Source organism: Apus apus, chromosome 1, assembly GCF_020740795.1.
Source record: "Apus apus isolate bApuApu2 chromosome 1, bApuApu2.pri.cur, whole genome shotgun sequence".
Classification (NCBI taxonomy): Eukaryota; Metazoa; Chordata; class Aves; order Apodiformes; family Apodidae; genus Apus; species Apus apus.
The window spans coordinates 175144264-175160997 of NC_067282.1; the positions used below are offsets into that span (position 1 = coordinate 175144264).

Consider the following 16734-nt stretch of genomic DNA (forward strand, 5'->3'; position numbering starts at 1 on the left):
CACCTTGCAAAATGAATTGTAGTTTTCATTATCAAATTTATTCAACAGGCAGTTTGGATACATGGAAACAGAGGATCAGGTCTGTAAATTGGTGAAAAGGTGAAAGAAGAGGACAGCAAATCTATGTACAGAAATGCTGTCTCTGTATTTCTGGAAAACACAAACCTTTTAAGGATTTAATGCATTTAAGATTTTTCAGTGTAGTCCAAATCTGTTCAACATGTCTAATTAACATCGAGTGAAAAAACTCTCCGGAACAACTTATCTAAATGTGAATATTTTCTTGGTATGAGTTAGCAACATTCTGTAAATTATTGTCTCTTACAGCAAGAAAAAAAAATAATCAGATGACTTATCCAAGGTTACATTACTGGGAAATGCTGGTGTTTATTTTGGGGTTTTAATAATGATTTTTTAAATGCAAAAATATTTTTAAATAATTGAAAATAAATTCTACCTACAAATTTTAAGTATTTTGCATTTGTATTTCTGCCTTTAATATTAAAATAAAAATAGGTTTTCACTATCTTGAGTCATCAAAGCTAAATGGTATTTGGGTGAAGAAGGTTTAAGTAGTATTTGAAATAACTGTTTATTAAGCCTCTGTTATTCTTAACATCCAAACTGGTATATTCCCTTCTGAACTCATATATAGATTCCCATCTAATATGATGGAAAACAAATTCCTGTATCGTTGTATGCTAATTACAAATTCAGTACAATATCTTTTTGAAAGAGAACTGCAAATAATCTCTTCACACAGACATTGCTCTGTAACTACTAAAAATATATTACTATTGCAATAGACTAACTTAACACACAGATCTTCAATTTCTTTCTTTAGGAGAAAGAATGGCACAAATTATAGAGATTAAATTAGTCCATTTAAATATTTGGACCAATGAATAGAAAAAGAAGAGTGAGATGCAGAATAAAAGTCTTTTTTGCATATTCTATTGCTATTAGCAGCCACTAACCCTGTAAAATAAGTCTCATTTTTGCTGAGGAAAAGATACCTGCACAGGCTGTGTAAAAAAATATGTATATGAACTGAAAAGTGTGTTCTTGATAGTTAATGGTGAGGACAATGAGAAATTAAAGAGTGAGTTTATTCAGTGTGGTGGTAGCCTCACCTCCTGAAGTGCAGAGTTCTTAGGACAAACGTCTGTGGATGTGCTTGTCAGTTGGGAACACGATCCCTCTGACGTCTAGCAGGGCTCTGTCTCATAGTCCTCTAATTATTCTTCAGAGGTGAAAAGCCATTGAGGGAGGATGGGCATGTGGGGATTTCCTAACACATCACTGGAGGACATTAAGGAACTCTGTGCTGCACTTCACGTACATACTACTGAAGAGTATAAAGAAGGAAACTAGAGTTTAGGGATCCTTTGTGCCTACATTTTACGATTGGAATGCTTGGGGGAAAAAAGAAGCTTTGAAAGAGGTAAAATGAATTATCAAGATCATATGTTATCTTGCCTGCTTTGATCTGAGTTCAGAGTCCTCTGATTTCAGTGCTGAATCCTCTGAATTCAAAGCTGAGTTTTCTGAAAGCCCTTTATAATGATACGGTTTGTGGGGTTTTAAGTTTTCAAACCTACATTATTCAGAGATAAAGGAAATACAGAATCTATTTTCACGTAATTTCTGTTCTAGGAAGTATTTTCCTATCTTAAAGTAATTTCTAAATTAATGAAACATGAATTGTAAATCTACATTAACAGTATTTAAAAATGATAAATTTAAATATTTTGTTGAGAGTGCAATGATTTAATTTAGAAACAAACATTCTTACTTACTGGAATTGTATAGCAGACATACAAAAGGCAAGTTGTAACCATATCAGTGCTATTACCTTTTTGCAAAAGCAACTATAGCTGCTTAAGAGAAACATGCCATTTGTTGCATTAATACAATACAGTGTTACATTAAACTAACCTCTTTATTCTGCAAAGATTTAATGTTAAACAAATCGGTAATTTCTAATTAAACCTTTAAGATTACACATATAAATGTTTAGGTATACATCCCTGTTGTTCTTAATGACAAGAGAGTCAGCCAAGATTCTGTTTAATGAAGTATAGTTATTGTGAAAAATGTTTCTTTCCTAGCAGGTTAACTTTTTATATTTGCTTATTCTATGTTTTAAAACTTTTCTCCAACTGTTGTTCCCAGGCAAATATTTGCCAGGTTTTGTACTGAAAGCTGGATGTTTTGAAATTTTTTCCCTGAAAATAGAAGATAAGTGTTTTTAGAAGTGCTTGATTACATTAGTGTATGATGCTAGTGACACAGATGACAAGGTTAAGATAAAAGGAAGAGAAATATCTTGGGTGCTTTGGGAGAAAATCTATATTTAAATCCTTCTTTTCACATTAACTTAAAAAAAAATTATTTGAGTATTAATTCCCTAGAAGATTGTGTAGGAAATGTTTGTCTAAGTGTAAAATAAAGTACCGAGGAAATTCTAGAACAAATTGTGCATGTTCTTTTTCCAGACAGAAAAGGTATTAACTCCATTGATAAAACCTTTTTGATAGGATGACATAAAATAGGAAGATTAATGACAAGATTAACATAATAATACTGAAGTGCTTATATTCAGAATGCTCCTGATCCAAGATAAGTCAGCACAGTAGCCACCTAATTTGGAAGGGCTTCAGATGTTCCTTATTTGACTGCAAGTTCCCTAGGACCTGCAGTTCTGCTCTGCAGGTGAGTAGGACAGCCTTGGACTGAAAGATTAAATTCAGACCTCACTAAAATCTCGTGGTGGTCCAGGAGTATAGCAGAAGAACAGCTGTTTCTCCAGAAGAGACTAATCTGTCAGAGACGCTCTGGTCATGGCTAGTGCGTGCTGCCAGGGTGGGCTTCACAAAATGTTCCTGCAGCCAATTGGCTTTATGTTTGAAGGACGGAGGGAGGTCCTAGAGCAACTTTCTGGAGCAATATCATGCCAACTTTCTGAAGGAAACAGAATACTGGAGTGACAGGGCAAAAACATGGCTCCAGGGACTGCACCATAACCTGTAATGTCTACTTTATACCTCCTCTCTTGCCTCTGTCACATACAGCAAGATACCCAAAGCTCATGGAAGGGAGATGCCAGAGCAAACGTGACTTTGTAGCATACCCACCATTTTTACTTTATTTAATGCTTAAAATAAGTATCATGCTTACATGAAAATAGCAATACATGTTCTGGAAATGTTCTTGTGAGATCATAATATCAAGCTGTCTCCTGCTTGGTATGGGTGGCTGAGCTCAGGTGTTTGCCAATGACGACACCAATGAATAAACAGGATGTGAGAGATGCTTGGCATCTGATCAGGAACACTCAGTATGAAGGAGCTTACACAGGAATTGCAGATACATACAGTAGATGTTGAGTAATAATACAGAAAATTAGTCCTGTAATCAGGGCTGGACCAGGCCACAGCTTCTTCTGGTTTTCTTACTATGGGATCTCTAGTAAAGTAATGAAATACACTTCTCTTTTCAGTGTTCTGTTTCCTGTGGAAAAGGCTTGAAGTTTCGTGATGTGCATTGTTTTAATAGCTTCCAAGCTAAAACAGAGGAAGAAAACTGCAGACATTTGAAAAAGCCACGGACATACAAAATATGTAGAGCTGGAAGATGTCCTGCTTGGAAGGCCAGCAGTTGGAAAGAGGTAAGTAAAATCTGCTATAATTATGTTCTCTGTGAGAATACAAGACAAGATCATATTCATGACACATGCGTCAATGGAAATAATTGTCAGAAGGGCTGTTTTTTTTATGCACACAACAATAAAATCTAGGTAGTTAATTGTATTTTCTTCTTCTTAAGAGTAATTCAAACTAAGTACCTGTGAAAACTGTAAGTAATCTGAACCTTGGACTGGAGAGGTACTTAGGACTTTCCTCAATTTATCTTGTGTATTCAAGATAACAGTAAATTTTTAAAGTTTACTTCTCACTTTCCATGATAATTCTGTAGTATCACAGTAATTGCTATCATAGTCTGAGTACTGAAGTGAAGCCAGGTTTGTGGGAGAAGAACAAGAAAAAAGGCTTGTGAGCACATTGACTGGCCTTTTTCTTGGTTTGATCTTGTAAAAAGATCTCTCACCTCGTGAAATGGTGTGTAACTGAGCATATAGCAATATTTTGCATTTCACTCACTCTTTCAAAATATAATTGCCAACATTGATAAAGGCATGTTACCACTCTGCACAGTTTGGCCACACTTGATAAGAGAAATATCTACTAATGATTAGGCTTGAGTTTTTAGATGGGCTTTGAGACGTAATTGTGCTTCTGACTGGGGTGAAAGGAAACTGTCTATCTCAGCAAGCCTTAGTGTTGCAGTGAAATAGCCTTGGCCACGAAGGAGGAAAAGAGGTGTGTGACAGGAAATATTGAACCTTTTTAAGCTACTCAGGATTCAAAATCCTTAGTACTACCTGCAAAAGAAAGAAACATCCTCCAAATACTGCACCATTTACAAGATATTTCTAACCTGAAATACTGAGATTTTTTTTCTTACATTTTAATGTTTGCATTTTAAAACAGCAGACAGGGGTGTCAGTTTCTAATAAAGTAATAATGTATACTCAGAACTTACACTGTTTGATTTTGCAAACATGTAAACTTTTGCTTTGCATATGCCTTTAGTGATTGTTCCTGCTGTGAATTAAGATAAGCAGAAAGATCAATCTAGGTAACCCAGATGCATTTATTTTCTGTATTTCTTTAAAATTTTAATTTTAATTGTAGTATTACATTTTCAACATAAATTTCTTCAAATACAATGAAACACTAGTAAGAGCTGTATGGTGTATTTTAAATAATATCCTAAGAACTTAAAACAATGACAGCTGTACCACTTTCTGAGGACTGTCTCATTTCACACTCCTTTAACTCTTTTTGATCCATTTTAGTGCTCTGTGTCCTGTGGAGTTGGAATTCAGCAAAGAGATGTCTACTGTCAGCTGAAGGGCCTGGGTCAAGTGACTGAAGCCATGTGCAGTCGTGATCCCCAGCCCACTGGCCAGAGGCATTGCTGGCTGCCTGCCTGCCCGCAGCACCACTGGGTGGCAGAGGGATGGGAGGATGTGAGTAAGGCTTTCACTTGTATGAAGTAACTGAGTGATGTCACAAGTGGTTTGGGTTTTTTTCTGGTTTGTTTGGGTTTTGTTTATTTCTTGATTTTTTTCCCACATTTGGATACATTTCTAATAGTTATGTTGCAGAATAACGAGTGACTGTCCTGGATATTTTGAAGGCCGAGCTTGCAAAACTAAAAATAGTGGCAAAAAATATTCAAAGGCTTTGTCAAAGCATTTGCTTGTCTGCTGTTGTGGACAAAAGCTCTGGTGGAACTCTGGTCCCTATTGATAAAACTCTATCTCGAATACAAAGTTTTTTCCATATCACACAAAATATTTAATAAAACTTAATTATGTAATACTGTTTTAAAATAACTTTTTAAGAATAGAAATACGAATTAAATGTCAGCTGGAAATAAAAAAAACTTGAAAGTAAAACCTTTGAACAACAGGTTTTTTCAAGATCTGTGTGAAAGACTTACCAGAAAGGATATGCAGAATAAGTTCAGCATTCCCCTACCAAATATGCATTTTTATATTTAAGAAAATCTAAAGGATACCTTCAGGAGGGAGCTGTCATTGTTAAAGATGTGTAGACTGTTTTCTGCATGCTAGAAGTTAATTAACTTCTGTATCCATTAATGTAAACAAACTATATAAAGAGGGAAAAAGAAAACAAAAAATTATATATAAGACCTGAAATGGTGTACAGAAAAGCCTGCCTCCTACTGTAACATTAAACAAAAGCCCAGTTTGTGTAGTTGTGGCATCTTAATAATCTGCACTGTTAAACTTCCTGGGGCAAACCCCCTGAAATTTTCAATATGACTCAAAAGTCTCAGGGACACAATGCTGCAGAAGTGACTGTTGTTAATATAGAAATAATTTATTGGCATTCTGAAAACCTGGATCACATTAATGCAGTATGGACATATATATTCCTCCATTAAGCTATATTGAGGGAAAGCTGACAATGCATGCTTTTTCCAAGTGTTGTCTTCCCATATGAAGCTATTAAAATTAGGAATTAGTGGAAATGTCTCAGAATGTCCTTTTAGTACAAATATACACTTTCAGAGAATGAGGGTGAATTTTCCTTTCCCATCAAACATTTGTATATTCCAGCTGGGTATTTGGAGCTCTCCACTACAAATGAATTGTGTTTCACTACATCTTCTGACCAGTTAATAACTTCTTTCACATAAATATTGCTGTCTGCTTGAAATTCCTGTGTTCAGTTCTCTTCTCTCACCGGATTCATATCTAGCCTGATACATCTAGTATTAATAATTGTTCGGGTGCTTATCTGTCTGTGTTCCACTCCCGGAGCAGTAAATCCTCCACTGAACTGGTAATATTTTGCCCAGCTGTCTCAGCTCTGAGTGCTCATGTGTCATCTCCTTGCCTCACCAGTCTCAGCATAGCAGAGAAAAATTCAGATCTAGCATTTCTCCAGCTTGCAGCTGGGAGGCTGATAGCAGCCATCATTCCCCTAACAAATGTGCATTTTCATACTAGAGAGAACAATGTCTACAAGACCAATGTATAAAGCAGAAGGAAAAAGATTGCTCTGCCTGTCCTGCTTACTTCGTGACTGGGTTTTTCCCTACGTGCCTAATATTCTGAGCTACTCTGTGCCGTTAAAAGATCAGGTGTTTCTGTAAGTTACACCAGCCCACTGTATCCACCCTCTGTCCCCTGATCCAAGTCCACAGCAAGGAAGTTACCAAGCAGACAGCGCCAGGCTCTCCACAGCGTCACACAGTGGGAAGGCAAGAGGCAATGGGAGTAAGGTGAAGCCAGAGAGGTTCAAACTGGATTTTATTAAAAACTTTTTCTTCATTAGGACAATTCAGGCAGCTGAGTGGGCAGCCCAGGGAATCTGTGCAGTCTCCATCCTTTTGAGGTTTTCCAGACCTGACTTGATAAACTTGGAGGTTTCCTCTAGCAGAGCTGTCTTACCATACAGCATCTGGTTTTTGCACTTCAAGTTGCCTTTTTTAGTCAATAATAATAAAGTTTGAACAATAGGCTTGATCTGTGTATCAGACTTAATGATGACTGTTGTTGGGTCCAATTTAGTATTAAGTTAGGTTCAGGTCTGATTGTAGAAGGTGGTGTTACTGATTATTGCCTCTGCTGAAACTGGGGTTTGTGTATTTGAGCTTTCCTTCTTTCTCAGGCAGGTTAGTTGAAGCACCCATAGTTGAGGACAGGCTGTTTACACATATTACTTGGACTGTACCTCCACTTTTCCAGATTCTGGTAGCAGCAAGTGTCTTATTCTGTCCTGCCAGAACTGTGATGACATTCCATCCCAACAAACTGCCACAGGGAGAAGTCTGAGGACACTGATGGCAAAGGCACAGGCTCAGCAGATACTACTGTCCAAAGCTGCCACTGGCTTCATTAATAGGCACTTAAATCCTTTTTCACTCAACCTATCATCTTGGCCTGACATTTTTATTTTCTCCTCAGTCTCACCCAACAATTAGGGTGTCATGTCAGTATACAGTATTGCTTTTTAGCTGATTAGATGTACCTGAACTTTGAAAAGAAAGTAAAGGATTTTGATTCAGTGACTAATTCAGTCCAAAGCTGGTACACATGCCATAAAGGTTGTTGCTTTCTGAGTTTTACTGGTGTGTATCAAATGGCTAATAACTTTGTTCTGTACATGGCTAGTTTAAGTATAAAACCTGTGACTGTTTTTCTCACACTCAGTGCTCAGCATCATATAGAAGAAAGGAAATACACCAAAATGTTAAGTGTGTGGATGAAAACCAGCTCCAAGTGGATGAAAGGTTCTGTGATGCTGCCACTAAGCCACCATCAACCAAAAACTGCAGGATAGCTTCCTCTAAGTATGTTGTGCTTACAGGAGAACTGTCCCAGGTAAAGTAATTATATTGCTCACACATCTTTTATATATCTTTACATTTAAGAGTATTATATTGCTGTAAAATGTGAATTATGTGTGCAGAGCAAAAAATTTATATTTTCATCTGAATAGGGGTGCCTAAAATTTCTCTGCATTGAACCTTCCAATCAGCCATGATTTATTGTAGTGGCTTTTATCAGTCTTGTGGCAGCCCTCTGGGACCAATGAACACCAGCTAGAGGACAGCTGGGCCTACTCTCTTGCAAGCTAATTTCACTAAACACAATTCCTTTCCTTGATTCCAGTAAAGTGATGGATGAGTGCCTCTTTCCCTTCCACACCTGCAGTAGCTACAAGTGTGTGTGTGTGTGTGTGTGTGTGTGTACTGCAGCTGAGAGAGAACTTCTCTGGAACCTCTCTGAGTTCTGAGAAAAGGGCAGAATCTCCTTGCATGCATAACTGTGGCAGACCTTCACTTCTGCACACTGATGCACCAGCCCTGAGGTGCCACGCAGCAGATTAGAGGCTTTTGCCAAAGTGAGGATCAGAGCTGACTTACCTATAATGGAAGGGCTGCAGAAGGCTACAGTTTCACAGAAGTAATGCCTGGTTTTGGGGGTTTTATTTCAGTGCTCAGCCAGCTGTAGGTTTGGTTACCAGCAAAGGATCACGTACTGTGTTGGAATCCATTCTGTTCCAAATCTGCATGCCCGTGGCCTTCAAGCTGTGGTGTACCCAGAGTGCCCAGTAGAGCCATCCCCATACATTTATAGATGTAATATCAAAGGATGTTCACAAGCAGCTACCTGGAGAGTGGGAAAGTGGACCAAGGTGAGGACAGATGTGCAAGCTGGTTTTTGATAGCTATCTCAAACACAAGTGAATGCCAAGACTGAATTGCTGACATAATTATGTTAATTAATTACTACCTTCTAAACTCACTCTTGATGGCTGTCCACATCTAGTGCTCAGTGTCTTGTGGAGTGGGGATACAGGAGAGAACCATAGAATGTATGACTGAAAATGGCTTATCCAGTGATTTGTGCCAGCCACGTCTAAAACCAGATGCCAGAAAGATCTGCCGTGGGGAAGAATGTAAGTGATGGCTGCAATTTTCAGCTGCACTTATGTTTTCCCAGGTTATTTATATAAAAGCTATACATTTATTATGCATTTAAATTATGCAAGTATGTCCTACAACTAAGCTTTATTCATAAAATATTAATGTGATTTATTCATTCATTTTGAAGGTGAAATTTTTACCACCTGCAAAGATATCCAGATTAAAAAAGGGATTAGAAAGGATGGTGAATACCTACTTAACATTAAGGGACGGATGATAAAGGTACTCTTAATATTTATGAGTTTTAATAAGCACAGATTTTTATGACATAGTACTTTTCCAATAAAGATTTTGCTAAAAGATTGTATTTCCTCTTGCAGATTTATTGCTCAGGCATGCACTTAGAGAATCCCAAAGAATATTTAACATTGGTAAAAGGTGAAGCAGACAACTTTTCTGAAGTATATGGATACAGGTACAAAAGTGGTTTTGTAACTTTATAAAGTGCATTTATTTATTCTAAAATAAAAGAATAAAATAACAGTTTTGTGAGAAAAGATGAGTAGGGATTTTTTTTGCCTTGATTTTCTGCTTTTATTATCCAGGTATATGAATACAGAAATGTGGATACTTCTAGGCTGAAATTGTGTTCATTACACTAAATGGAACTAGATGACCTTTAATGTCCCTTCCAACCCAAACCATAGTGCTGTTTCACTGTGATTCTGTGTTATGGAAAAATGCCAAAAGGAAAACTAAATCTTCACTATTCTCTAGGTTGCAGAATCCATATGAATGTCCTTTCAATGGAAGCAGAAGGCAAGACTGTGCCTGTCGAAATGATTACCTTGCAGCTGGCTTCACTGTTTTTAGCAAAATCAGATTTGATGTAGCCTCCATGCAAATTAAAAGTAAGCATTTTGGCAGTTTTAGCCAGTGTCAACGTTCTATTGAAATTGCACTAGTCTTGATAATCAAATTATCGTTTGACGTAATTATAGATCCAATTATGCCATTTGTGGATAAATAGACTTATTTTCTTTAGGAATTCAATGGGAATTTCAAAGAAAAAAAATACAGAGAAACCATAACTACTTCCCTTGTTAGTATGTCCCAGGTTGTCAAGTGGCATGAATCTTGCAGATTTGTATTTTATATGTGAACTAGCTTCAGCTTTTAAGGTTTTCCCCCCCATTATTTGATCTCCTTTTAGCCCCTGGCATATTTGCCTAAAGAAAATCTTCCTATGGTGTAGTTAGTCTCATCTCAGACTTTGAGAGACATGCCAAATGGACAGAGAATCCTGCAGCACTTTCAAGCCTCTGCCTGAAGGTGGCCCAAAACCAACTGACTTGGAGCTGTATGCAAGCACACGTTCATCCTCCTCCTACCCTGTTCCTATCTCAGAAAGGAAACTGGGCTTATAAATTAGTTTGATGCTTCACCAAAATGGAGTGTTTTAAAACGTATTTTGTAAAAAAACCAAATCAAAATACACAGGAAACGCTCCCCAAACAAACAAAAACAGGAACAAAAAACATATGCCAAGCAAATCAAAACCCTTGTGTGTTAATGCATTTTCACACTGTTTTCACCTGACCTTCTAATGCAGCAGTTTCAGTCTTGAGTAATTTTCTGTTTTCTAGCCACAGATTTTCTTTTTGCTCAGACTATACTTGGGAGAGCAGTTCCGTTTGCTACAGCTGGAGATTGCTACAGTGCTGCCAGATGTCCACAGGTATTTATGATTTTTTATCCCTTTGAAATGTGCATGCAGGAGGAATAAAAATAAAATAAATCCCTGGGACTGGTTTAGAACTGTAAGGCTCCAAAACAATCTCCTCTTCTGTCTAGTCTATAAAATTAATAGCTAGTTTTATTCTTACCTCTTTCTCTCCTGATCCAGCATTTTTTTTCCTTGTTTCTCCCTCCATTTGTTTACTGCACACTTTCCCTCTAGGCTCCATGTATGTATAATCATCTTCCTACATTTTTCATGTTTTACTCTCCCTCCCCCTGGATTTAATGTATCCTTTGTTCCCTTCCAGTAACTTCCCTTTTTGATAATCCTGCAGAATTTTTATCTTTTCTGGTTCTCTCCTGACTCTTCATATCTTTGAAGACTACCGGAGGAAATAAATCCTGTTTAGCAGTATAATTTAAAATTTATATGTCCAGTGGTGTGCTTACATCTCTGTTGTCCCAATTTACTGTTTATTGGTTCACATCACAGAGCTGTCTCAGAAGACATGAACAGGATGCCTTCTGGATGAAACTAAATCAAGCAATGAGCTCCAGAAGGGCCTTAATGCACTCCAACTGCTAATGAGGATTCAGTCTATGGGACTAGATGAGAGTTAGTCCTAAGTAAAACCCCACTCTCTGTGCTGGGTACAGACATTGAACTCTCTGGTCCAACATCTTCACTCCACAAATCATACTGCTGTGTCCTTCTTGCTAGTGCAGACAGAGCCTTGGTCTGAACTAGCCTGCCTTTGGAGTCCATTGGCAGAAATGAGATTCCCTAGGAAACAGTTCAGCTAATCTCACCCTATTAGACACCTTCAAATGAGGTCAACCATCCTCTGATCCTCTGGAAATGCATATTTCTTTTCACTGATTACAAACAGAGTTAAGATCAACTAGCTCAGACTTGCATGGAGGTGAATCCCTGTTGTCCATCTATCCTAGGTGCTTAAACTTAAGACAGGCTCTGTGGGTGGATGCATTCTAGGGTAGCTAGGGACAATTTATGTACAATTTCAGTACAAATGAAGTATCTAAGTTAGGCAGGTATAACCCCTGACAAGAAAACTGTTGGAGTTCATTACACTATCCTCAACCTGCAAACTCTTTGTGCTTAGTGTAATTCCCATCTATGAGCCATCTGCCACTTCTGTTGGAAAGTCCTTCTGCTTATGTGGTTTTACAAGGATGCATTTCCATCTATAAGAGCTGCACTGAAACCAGCACTTTTAATACAGTACAAAGGCCTCAGTTCCTGCACTCTCAGTCCCTGAAACCCATCATGATAATTGTTCATAGCACCTCTCAGGTACTTCGGCAAAATGATATCACTGTGAATGAAGTGACTTTGGGGCTGTGAATTCTGTAAAGTGTTCTACGCCATTTCTATCAATTTCCTCCAGATGCTTTATTTATTAAATGGGAATCTTCCACTTTTTGGGCACCTGAAGAAAAACCTACACTAGCCTCGTTAGCTTAAGATAGCTCATGCTGAGTATATGAGTGCTATAAACACAGCAACTTTACAAAGGAGTGTTCTTAAAATAAATCTACCATAATGAACAGTAAAGAACTGATTTTTTATGAAGGGATTTCTATGAATCACAATAAAGGCTGAATGTTGTACATTTATGCATGCACATATACATATACCCATGCAAATACTTGCAGATATATAAAAATTATACCTGACCATGACAATATTAAGCAATAAAATATGGAAGATACCATATGTAATAGAAATGTTATATTTGCTAAAGCTTTCACCTCAGGATTTAGGCAGTTTTAACTAGGTCTGAATACAGAATTTGAGACCTTCAGTTAATTGTATGGAGACGTGCAGTTTTCTGATTGTAGTGCTGCCTACACTGACCATTAGGCTCTTTGTGGAGGTAGTACTGCAACATGCTGCACTTCTGCATGTCTGCAGTTTAACCATTTTATGTACGCCAGTTTGTTTACCAAGACAGTGCAGTTTGCTGCTTCTAATATTTTTCTTCTTATATGAACTGACTCTGTTTTAAAGCTCATTTTCAGAGTATGTATTTGTGTAGGCAAATATTTTAGAATCAATAAACTGTTTTGAATTATTTGTATTGAAAAATATTCCATTTAGCCATAAAATGATGTATTTTAACCTTCACTTACATTCATGCTCAATTATGTTATTTGGTTTAATAAAAAAGAAACAGAACATTATAAGACGATGATGTTTGAACAATTTGCTTGCAAAATATTGAGAATTAGATACCTAAGAAATGATTAGTCTGTAATTTCCAGATAGTAGTAGGACCTGGGCATGTTATTTCCAAGAAGTTCAGGCACTTAAAAAGAAAACCAAAGAGTGTTTCAAGAAAGCCAGCCTCATTCTTGCATGCTGCAAGTCTGTATTTTTTGCAAATAATATGTCATAAGTAGCAAGGAGGCTAAAATAATTTGAATTGTCTGGTGTTAGTTCTGTATTCAGACTCTGCAGACAGATGCTGAGGCATAGGTGCTGCTTACTGCAGAATAACTTCTTCATGTGTCTATGTCCTGAGTGTCCAAAAAAAAAAAGGTATAATGCAGTGTAACTAATCCAGGTTAAATACACACCTTTCAGCACTTAATGTTCACATATACCCTAAGTGATAGGTGCAGACATGCCAATGTTAAGTGGTTTAGTGTTTTGAAATCAGTTTTTCAGCTCTGTATCTTACCTTTTTTCTTTTTCCTTTGTTTTTTGTTAGGGACAGTTCAGCATTAATTTGGCTGGTACAGGTCTGAAATTGTCCAGTACAGTTAGATGGATTGCTCAGGGCAACTATGCAACCTCTGACATACACAAATCCCATGTAAGTCGATGTTGTTTTCCTTCACCTGCTGTTATGGCTTGGAATATTGTGCCTTCACAAGTTCAAGTGATGTCCACCTTCTAAAAGATAGTTGTGAATCATAAACAGCACTCAAGGTCTCTAACCCATCTAAGTCTTCTTCCAGATGTAATACGAAAACTAGGCCTGATAATTTACTCTTAAAGATCTTACACCACCCAGAATATCATCCAAATCAACACTGCTTGCCTACCTGTCTCTTGCTGACTTTAAGAGCCAGTTGTCATATTAATCAAGTTTATTACAAGTTTTGAAGATATCTAATAATAATTTAAAACAACCAAACCCAACCAAATCACCTCAAAACACCATTTAATTAGAGATACCCTACTGCCAGGGATCCTGACAGTTTGCTTGCCTCCAACCTGATTGGTATCAGAAACCAAAAAACAATCAAACAAGAAAGGAAACCCACACAGTTTAAGACAACATTAAATGATAAGCTTGGAAAGAAGGCATACAGGGATACTGATAAAGGATCTCTGTGCCTGTTTCCTAATTTGATGCTGTCTCTTGATTTAATATTTGGAGGTAAAATTTGCTGAAAGGTCTTTTGTGTGCAAACCTCAGGGAGCTTTTTTGTACAGCTGTCATTTCAATTGCTGTTCTTGATTGACTGTTCTCTTTGTCTAATTCCCAGGATGGTACTAAAATATATGGAAGATGTGGAGGATTTTGTGGAAAATGTGTTCCTAACTCAATTATTGGTCTCCAACTTCAAATACAGTGAGAACTCTGATGTGGTAAGAGCATCAAAGCAGGGACATCTGCCATTTAGGTGCAAATTGTAGGTGCTGTGTGTATATATTTTATTTAATTCTTTCATCTCTGTAATGCTTATTACTGTAATGCTCACTACTAGAGAAGAATTTCTGTTTTCTTCAGTGTTTGTTCAGGGATCTGTCATCTGTTTGTGGGCTAGCAAGTGCATAAATCACAATCATAAACCTTCAGGCTTTAATGGAGAGGCATTCATTCAATGTACAGTAAACACTAGCAAGTAAATTGCACTGAGGTTACTACTGTGGGTAATACCTTAAATTGTACCATTCTTCTAATACTGTACCTGCAACTAATCAGTGCAATTCTTTATGCAGTATTCAGTAAAATTTATACTCTACTGGTTTCCCTGATCAGCTATTCTAAAACACAGAAAGGAAAGAGTTATTGCTATATATAGGAGACAGGTAATATTTCTGAATATTTCTGATTTTGTGAAACCTTTTAGGAATTATCTGTCAGTAATTTACAGAAGAAAATTATGTAACCAACATCCTTGAGAGAGTTTCTATAGACCTGTGTGTCCTCTATCAGTACAACCATTTTTTCCCCATTCCTTGCATTATATTCTTTGTGGTGCTCAAATACTAGCAGTAATCCTGAGAAGTGTGGTTTAACCTTTGCAGTCTCTATAGCACATGTTAAACATTTAGGCTTAGTTTTGTTGTGGTTACAGGAAAAGAAAATAAGGAAACAAATTACTTGGAAATCTGATTTTAAACCCGTGACTCTCATCCAACTATACTGTAAAAGCAATGTGTTCTGTTTACTGTAGCATCTTCTATGTGATTATATGAATATATATTTACTTTAAAACTTTCCATGTACACCTTGCCCCTTTATACTGGCCAGTGGCATATTGGTAAAGGCTGTAGTGTGTGTCCCTCTTATATTCCAATTCAGCATGGTTTTCTGTAACCTTTAGTGAGAACTCTGGGCAGAGGCAGCATCAAGCCCCACAGGGTGTTTGTTGTTCATCATTGGCTCAGTTCAGTTTTTCAGTGGTTGTAAATACAGTTCTAGCATCTGCCAGTTAAAATTATGTCTTCCAGAAAAGTAGAATTATGAGAGTTATAAGGTTTAAAATATTATCTAGCTCTTTGATTTGTTGTTTCATATTAATTTACAGTCCAGAACTGTAGAAATATATGCATAGGAACATAACACATTTCAGGGCCAACTCTCAGGTATACAGAATAAAATTTTTTACATGCATAATAACATGCATTATATACCAGACAGCAATACATGCTTCTTCTGACAATATGCATTCTGTAACCCAAGTATCTGTTTTGCATGCCAGTAAAATTGGTAGATCAAATGGCAGCTATATTATATTTTTACCCACAGAGTTAGCCATGAATTATCAGTATGTATTAATTGAAAACAATACTGTACCACAGAAGTGTAAGCAGCTACTTTTTAGATAACACATGTAGGTAATTATTTTGTGATCTCTGCATCAGAAATGTATTTTTGCACTATGTGCCTTATATTAGTTGTAAACATTAATAAGAATACAAAATATTATTTTCCTATAAATGTTTACATTTATAATTAAAATCTTGTAATTTATAAAATATTTATATAATAAATATGCTTGTGTGAATGGTACCAGAGTACTTTTGGGGGTTTTCTATTGAATGCTTAGTACAAAAAGTTGTCAAAATATTTTAACTTGTTTAGACACAGAATTACTGCATTCTTAATAGCTCTTCCCAGTAATATGCTTAGACTTAACACTGGAATAACTGCCACACAGGCATATAGTCATATGAATATTTCCCAAGGAAGCAAATCCTACTTCAGAGGCACAGAGTCCATGCCTGTGTGCTCTTTTGAGTCATCCCGTGTTCACTGACACCATTCTTGGGAGGTTGCCCTGTAAATCGTTCACTGAAATAAAGCAGAAATCTGTAATAATCTTCTTCCTCCCTGTGCTAAACTCAGATCAATTAGTTTATAATATGGTCCCTCAATAACTGCTTTGGCAGAAGGGGAACTGCCATCCACCTCCATCCCCAGGAGGATCATTTTCTTTCCAGGCCTGAAACTCCAGTTAAGGGCTAGGAAGCACTCAGCTCTGCTGCCACAGAATCACTCTGAAAATACACTACCAAAAAAAGTTACATTTAATCTAATATTCAACACAGCATGTTTTTGTTGGGTACTACTCAGGATTTTTGAGTAAAAAGGTATTTTTTTTTATACTTAGAGCAAACCCTGTGGTCCAACATCAACTTCTTCATAAAACCATTGTATTGTGTTGTGTTGTATTGTGTTGTAGTTTTTTCCATCTTTT

General features: G+C 36.9%; 1 protein-coding gene across 1 annotated transcript in view; it reads left to right on the forward strand.

The window, feature by feature from the left end:
* Positions 1 to 14770, forward strand: part of ADAMTS20 (ADAM metallopeptidase with thrombospondin type 1 motif 20) — a 90804-nt gene extending 76034 nt beyond the window's left edge. The window contains exons 29-39 of the mRNA XM_051607916.1: positions 3503 to 3670; positions 4922 to 5095; positions 7814 to 7984; positions 8601 to 8801; positions 8936 to 9065; positions 9221 to 9315; positions 9414 to 9508; positions 9811 to 9944; positions 10680 to 10771; positions 13509 to 13613; positions 14293 to 14770. Of these exons, the coding sequence (XP_051463876.1) occupies positions 3503 to 3670; positions 4922 to 5095; positions 7814 to 7984; positions 8601 to 8801; positions 8936 to 9065; positions 9221 to 9315; positions 9414 to 9508; positions 9811 to 9944; positions 10680 to 10771; positions 13509 to 13613; positions 14293 to 14382 (1455 nt within the window). The 3' untranslated portion in view covers positions 14383 to 14770. The remainder of the gene's footprint in view (positions 1 to 3502; positions 3671 to 4921; positions 5096 to 7813; positions 7985 to 8600; positions 8802 to 8935; positions 9066 to 9220; positions 9316 to 9413; positions 9509 to 9810; positions 9945 to 10679; positions 10772 to 13508; positions 13614 to 14292) is intronic.
* The last annotated feature ends 1964 nt before the right edge of the window (positions 14771 to 16734 follow it).